The sequence below is a fragment of the Trichechus manatus genome, unplaced genomic scaffold (genome assembly GCF_000243295.1).
Source record: "Trichechus manatus latirostris isolate Lorelei unplaced genomic scaffold, TriManLat1.0 scaffold00117, whole genome shotgun sequence".
In the NCBI taxonomy this organism is placed as follows: Eukaryota; Metazoa; Chordata; class Mammalia; order Sirenia; family Trichechidae; genus Trichechus; species Trichechus manatus.
The window spans coordinates 3,968,228-3,975,809 of record NW_004444053.1 but is presented as its reverse complement, the minus strand read 5'-3'; the positions used below and the strand labels follow the sequence as shown (position 1 = coordinate 3,975,809).

Here is a 7,582-nt window from a genome sequence, read left to right as displayed (position 1 = left end):
GACCGTGAGCATTTCCTCATGTGTCTGTTGGCCGCTTGAATGTCTTCTTTGGTGAAGTGTCTGTTCATTTCCTTTGCCCATTTTTTAACAGGATTATTTATCTTTTTGTTGTAGAGGTGTTGGATTTTCTGGTAGATTATGGAGATTAGACCTTTGTCTGACTTGTACTGTCCAAAAATTTTTTCCCGGTCTGTAGGTTCTCCTTTTACTCTTTTGGTGAAGTCGTTTGAAGAGCATAGGTATTTTATTTTTAGAAGATCCCAGTTATCTAGCGTATCTTCTGGGGTTTGTGTGTTGATGGTTATGGTTTGTATCCTGTAATGCCATGTATTAGGGCCTGTAGCATTGGTCCTATTTTTTCTTCTGTGAACTTAATAGTTTTTGGCTTTATATTTAGGTCTTTGATCCATTTTGAATTAGTTTTTGTATGGTGTGAGGTATCAGTGCTGTTTCATTTTTTTGCAGATGGATATCCAGTTTTGCCAGCACCATTTGTTAAAAAGACTCTTTTCCCCATTTGATGGACTTCGGGCCCTTGTCGAAGATCAGGTGACCATAGGTGGTTGGATTTACATCTGGGTTCTCAATTCTGTTCCATTGGTCCATGTATCTGTCGTTGTACCAGTACCAGGCTGTTTTGACTACCGTAGCTGTATAGTAGGTTCTGAGGTCAGGGAGTGTGAGTCCTCCAACTTTATTCTTCTTCAGTAGTGCTTTACGTATTTGGGGCTTCTTCCCTTACCATATAAAGTTAATGATTAGTTTTTCCATCTCTTTGAAGAATGTTGTTAGTATTTGGATTGGGATTGCATTGTATTTGTAAACTGCTTTGGGTAGAATTGTCATTTTCACAATGTTGAGTCTACCTGTCCACGAACATGATATGTTTTTCCGTTTATGTAGATCCCTTTGGGTTTCTTGCAGTAGTGTTTTGTAGTTTTCTTTGTATAGGTCTTTTCATCCCTGGTCAGATTTATTCCTAAGTATTTTATTTTTTTAGGGGCTATTATAAATGGTATTGTTTTCCTGATTTCCTTTTCATTGTTCTCTTTATTGGTGTATAGGAATCCAACTGATTTTTGTATGTTCATCTTGTATTCTGCTACTCTGCTGAATCTTTCTGTTAGTTCCAGTAGATTTTGTTGTGGAGTCTTTAGGGTTTTCTATGTATAGTGTCATATCATCCGCAAACAGGGACAGTTTAACTTCGTTACCAATTTGGATGCCCTTTATTTCTTTTTCTTGCCTTATTGCTCTAGCTAGAACTGCCAGCACAGTGTTAAACAGGAGTGGTGATAAAGGGCATCCTTGTCTTATTCCTGTTCTCAAGGGGAATGTTTTCAGTGGGATTGAGGTATTTTTTATTCCAGTTTATCTCTGTTGTTGTTTCAACTATAACTCTTTTTTTACGTTTTTTATGTTAATTTGTTGTTGTGCTTTAAGTGAAAGTTTACAATTCAAGTTAGTCTGTTATACAAAAATTTATACATACATTGTTATTCTTTTGTTATCTTAATGGTTGCTTTAGGCTTTATAGTATATATCTTTAACTCATCATAAGTTGTCTGCCTTCTAGTATACATCTTTAACTTGTCATAAGTTAAGTCTACCTTCAAGTGCTATTTTTACTACTTTACATGTAGTATGAGAACTTTGCAATAATATACTTTTATTTCTCCCCTTCCTGAATATTTATTATACTTATGCATATTATAAATCCTCAGGGCATTGTTATTATTTTTGTATGATCAATTTTATTTTAAAGATATTTAAATAATAAGAAAATAATCTTACATATTTACATATATAGTTACCATTTTCCCTGTTCTTTATTTCATCGTATAGCTCCATATTTCTGTCTGGTGTTATTTTCTTTTTGTCTGATGGACTTTCTTTAGTATTTCTGATAGGACAGAATTGTTGGTGATGAATTATTTTTTCTTTTGTATATTTGAAAAAGTCTTTTTTGAAGATAATTTTCATTGGGCATAGAACTCTAGCTTAACAGCTTTTTTCTTTCTATATTGTAAAGATGTTGCTCTACTGTCTTCTTGCTTACGTTGTTTTTGATGAGCAATCTGGTGTTGTCTTTGTTGCTCTGTCCATAAGATATCATTTTTCTTTCACTGCTTTTAAGATTGTCTCTTTATCACTTGTTTTAAGCAATTTGATTATGATTTGCCTTAGTGTCATTTTATTCATGTTTCTTATTCTTGGGTTTTGGTAAGCATATTAAAAATGTAGATTTATAGTTTTCATAAATTTGGATATTTTTCAGTTATTTTTTTCAGGACTCCAATTACATGTGTATTAGGCCACTTGAAGTTTTTCCACAGCTCAGTGGTATTCTTTACATTTTTACTATTTTTTCTCTGTGTCTTTAATTCTAGATAATTTCTATTGCCACCTTTAAATTCACTAATCTTTTCTTCTTCAGTATATAAACTTCTGTTAATCCCATCTAGTGTGCAATCTCAGACGTAGTTTTTATTGTTAGAAGTTCAACTTGAGTTTTGTTTTTTTTAATCTTTCATGTCTCTACTTCCCTTTTTGAATATCTGGAATGCAATTATAATAACTGTTCTAATGTTCCTGTCTGCTAATTCTGAACTCTGTCAGTTCTGGGTCAGTTTCAATTGGTTGATATTTCTCCTCCTTATGGGTTATATGTTCCGGCTTATTTGCATGACTGGTAATCTTTGATTGGATAGCAGACGTTGCAATTTACATTGTTGGGTATTGGATATTTTATTATTTCTTACCCTGGTGGCATAATGGTTAAGAGCTACGGCTGCTAACCAAAAGGTTGGCAGTTTGAATCCACCAGGTGCTCCTTGGAAACGCTATGGGGCAGTTGTACTCTGTCCTGTAGGGTTGCTATGAGTCGGAGTCGACTCAACGGCAATGGGTTTATAAATATTTCTGAGCTTTGTTCTGAGACACAGTTTAATTAATTGGAAACAGTTTTATCCTTTTGACTCTTGCTCTTAAGATTTGTTAGTCTGGGCATGAGCAACGTTTAGTATGGGGATAATTACTCCCCACTACTGAGGCAAGACCTTTCAGAGTACTCTACCCAATACCTCATGAATTGGGAGGTTTCCATTCTGGCTGGGGGAAACAGGCATTATTTGTAGCTGAGCTGTGTGAGGATCCTTTATTATTCCTTCTAATTCTCTCATTTTGTTCTATCCCAGCCTCATTTATATTTCTAACATACATTCACCAGTCAGTACTCTGCTCAATACTCAAGGAATACCTCTGCAGAACTCCACAATTCTCTCAGTTCATTTCTCTCCTCTCCAGCACTTTTCTGTTAATTCTAGCTACCTTAGCTTTCCTGGACTCTCAGCTCCATCTCCTCAACTGCAGGAGTCTGTCAGGCTCTGCCTGAGTTCTCCCTCCACGTACCATAGTGTGGAACGTCTCTCAAGGGAGCAGTCTGGGGCAATTAAAAGGCTATCTCATTTGTTTCTTGTTTCTCAGGGCTCACTGTCCTTCACTGCCTGATGCCAGTTTTGTGAAAGCCTTTCTTTCATATGCTTTTGTCCTTTTTTTTGTCTTTTTTTTCCCTGTCGCAGCTTAGTGTTTAATTATCTGGTTTGTATCACTCTGTCTTGGCTACAACCAAAAGTCTACCATACATTTTTCTCAACACAATTTAAAACCTTTCAGTAGTGCCTTGTATAGAAAGTCAGCATAATGCAGTAGTACAAATGTGTGAACTTTGGACTCTGATGGGCTTGCATTTTAATTTAGCTCTACCACTTACTAGCTGTGTGTCCTAGGACTAGTTATTTAACTTTTCTGAATCTGGGATTCTCCATCTGTAAAATGTTTATAATATTTCCTGCCTGATAAGATTGTTTTAGAATTAAAATGAGTTATTGTCTATATATCAACTAGTATAGTGCCTGGCATACAAGAGAGTGTTGCATTAATTTTACATAATAATATATAACTAAAAATAAAAATACATAATAAGTATGAATTGCCTGTCCGTCTCATATATATGTTATATAAATTTAATATTTACGTATGTATATATGCATGTATTTCTCTATACCATTCATAAAAGTTTAGAGATGGCTTATAAGAATGCATGAAATGAAATACTAAAATAATGAGTAAAATTAAGGCCATAGAAGAGCAAAAAGGTTATGTTAACCATAATAGCCTACGTAATTCTGGCAGAAATCTTTCAAATTTGACTTTGAGGGTTCTTGTCACTCAAGGCAAAGTGAAGAATTGTCTGTTACTTTTTTGTATCCTCAAATTTAGCTCTTAGCTATACAGTATATTGTGGATTGTAGCTCTTTAACACAGCAGCCCTTAGTAGCTGCAGTTTTATAACACCTTACATTGTTTTCTGCTGCTCCCTGCCTGCCTGTTGTTTATTTGCTGACTTATCTACCTTTTATTGCTGATGATTGCTGTTAAGCTCCAGACTCCAAGAGGGTAAGAATTACAGTCTTATATTGGTTATTGTCTCTTTCTCAGCATCATATCATTTTATATATATTACATTTTATGATATATAGTTTATTATATCACTCAGTAACAGTAAATGGTTTCTAATGAAATAATTATAGGGATATGGGTAGTTCCGTGGTAGAATTCTTGCCTTCCATGTGGGAGACCCAGGTTCGATTTCCTGGCCAGTACACTTCATGCACAGCAACCTCCCATCTATCAGTGGGGTTTACGTGTTGCTATAATGCTGAACAAGTTTCAGCAGAGCCCCCAGACTAAGCAGACTAGGAAGAAAGGCCTGCCAATCTACTTCCAAAAATCAGCCAGTGAAAACCCTATGGATCACAACAGTTCGCGACTGGGCTGCATTTTGTTGTGTTGTGCATGGGTTCACCAAGAGTTGGGGGCTAACTCGACAGCAGTTAACAACAACAACAGTAAAATAATTACTAATCAGTTAAAATTTTCATAGTAATATACGACATTACCTTTTTTGAACTACATTTGTCACCTGTGAGTAGAAATTATCTAATTGTTGATTCAGTATACCAATCACTTAACTCTCATCTATTTTACTTTTCTAGTTGCTCTTTATTTACTTCTGAATCTTGCTGAAGATACTCGTACAGAACTGAAGATGAGGAACAAAAACATAGTTCACATGCTGGTGAAGGCTCTTGATCGGGACAATTTTGAGCTGCTTATTCTGGTTGTGTCATTCTTGAAGAAACTCAGCATTTTTATGGAGAATAAAAATGATATGGTAACTTCTAAAACTCTTTCTTGAAACAGTCCATGCTGTACATTTTCAAGCTAGAATTTTTCCAATAAACAAAGCATATTATCCCCCTTCTGAGATAATTCTCAATGAAGATTTTGCAGTAACAACTCACTCTAGCTGGCTTCAGTAGGACATGTAGTCCATATTAGTTAGTATTTCAGATAATTGAAGCTTTGTGGAGAAAACTCTTTTCCTAGTATGTTGGATTTAACAAACTTTGCTATACTAAACTTGGTGTATAGAAAGTAATTTAAACTCACATTGGTACTTCAGGGTAATCTAACCTTATTTTCCTCTAGACTATTTGGCTTCCTGTAATTCTGATATTACTTTGTGGAATTATAGTCTGGCCCAGTCATTTTTCTATCACCCACTGTTCCAAATGGTAACCACAACCTGTTGATTCTACTTTTCAAATATGTCTTACAAGTATCCTTTCTTTCCATTCCCAGTGCCATTGTATTAATTCAGGCCCTCTTCTATTCTATTTTTTTTTTTAATGTACTTTAGATGAAGGTTTACGAAACAAACTAGCTTCTCATTAAACAGTCAGTACATGTACTGTTTTATGACATTGGTTAACAACCCCATAACATGTCAACACTCTCCCTACTCGACCTTGGGTTCCCTATTAGCAGCTTTCCTGTTCCCTCCTATCTTCTGGTCCTTGCCCCTGGGCTGGTGTGCCCCTTTAGTCTTGTTTTGTTTTATGAGCTAAAAGGGTGTCCGGGCACCATACTCTCGGGGTTTCTCCAGTCTCTGTCAGGCCAATAAGTCTGGTCTTTTTTTGTAAGTTAGAATTTTGTTCTACATTTTTCTCCAGCTCTGTCTGGGACCCTCTATTGTGATTTCTGTCAGAGCAGTCAGTGGTGGCAGCCAGGCACCATCTAGTTGTGCTGGACTCAGTCTGGTGGAGGCCATGGTAGTTGTGGTCCATTAGTCCTTTGGACTAATCTTCCCCTTATATCTTTGGTTTTCTTCATTCTCCCTTGCTTCCGAAGAGGTGAGACCAGTGGAGTATCTTAGATGGCTGCTCACAGGCTTTTAAGACCCCAGACACTACTCACCAGAGTAGAATGTAGAACATTTTCTTTGTAAACTGTGTTATGCCGTTTGAGCTAGATGTTCCCTTAGACCATGGTCCCCACAGCCCTCAGCCCAGCAGTTCGGTCCCTTGGGGAGTCTGGATGTGTCTATGGAGCTTCCATGACCTTTCCTTGTACAAGTTGTGCTAGCTGCCCCAGTATTGTGTACTGTCTTACCCTGCGCCAAAGTTACCACTTATCTATTGTCTTGTTTAGTGTTTTTCCATCCCCACCTCTCCCCTCCCTTGTAACCATCAAAGATGGTTTCTTTTAGTGTATAAACCTTTTCATGAGTTTTTATAGTAGTGGTCTCATTCAATATTTGTCCTTTTGTGATTGACTTATTTCAACTCAGCATAATGCCCTCCAGATTCATCCATGTTGTGAGATGTTTCCCAGATCATCATTGTTCTTTAGCATTGTGTAGTACTCCATTGTATGTATGTACCAAAGTTTGTTTATCCATTCATCTGTTGATGGGCATCTAGGTTGTTTCCATCTTTTTGCTATTGTAAAGAGTGCTGCAGTGAACATGGGTGTGCATATGTCTATTCATGTGACGACTCTTATTTCTCTAGGATATATTCCTAGGAGTGGGATTGCTGGATCATGTGGTATTTCTATTTCTAGCTTTCTAAGGAAGCGCCATATCGTTTTCCAGAGTGGTTGTATCATTTTGCATTCCCACCAGCAGCGCATAAGAGTTCCGATCTCCCGCAGCCTCTCCAACATTTGTTATTTCCTGTTATTTTGATTCGTGCCAGTAATGCAAGGGTGAGGCAGTATCTCATAGTGCATTTGCATTTCTCTAACGGCTAGTGATCGTGAGCATTTCCTCATGTGTCTGTTGCCTGCTTTAATGTCTTCTTTGGGTAAAGTCTCTTTTCATTTCCTTTGCCCGTTTTTTAATTGGATTATTTGTCTTTTTGTTGTAGAGGGGTTGGATTTTCTTGTAGATTTTAGAGATTAGATCTTTGTGTGATTTGTAATAGCCAAAATTTTTTTCCCAGTCTGTACGTTCTCGTTTTACCCTTTTGGTGAGGTCTTTTGATGTGCCTAAATGTTTAATTTTTAGAAGATCACAGTTATCTAGCTTATCTTCTGGAGTTTGTGAGTTGTTGGTTATGGATTGTATCCTGTTAATGCCGTGTATTAGGGCCTGTAGCATTGATCCTATTTTTTCTTCTATGAACTTTATAGTTTTTGGCTTTATATTTAGGTCTTTGATCCATTTTGAATTAGT

General features: G+C 36.6%; 1 protein-coding gene across 4 annotated transcripts in view; it reads left to right on the top strand.

Annotated features, from left to right (window-relative positions):
• Positions 1 to 7,582, top strand: part of KIFAP3 (kinesin associated protein 3) — a 249,379-nt gene that overhangs the window by 69,845 nt on the left and 171,952 nt on the right. For all 4 annotated transcript variants that reach the window (XM_023738447.1, XM_004384098.1, XM_023738449.1 and 1 more), the window contains exon 9: positions 5,058 to 5,236. In XM_023738447.1, the coding sequence (XP_023594215.1) occupies positions 5,058 to 5,236 (179 nt within the window). The remainder of the gene's footprint in view (positions 1 to 5,057; positions 5,237 to 7,582) is intronic.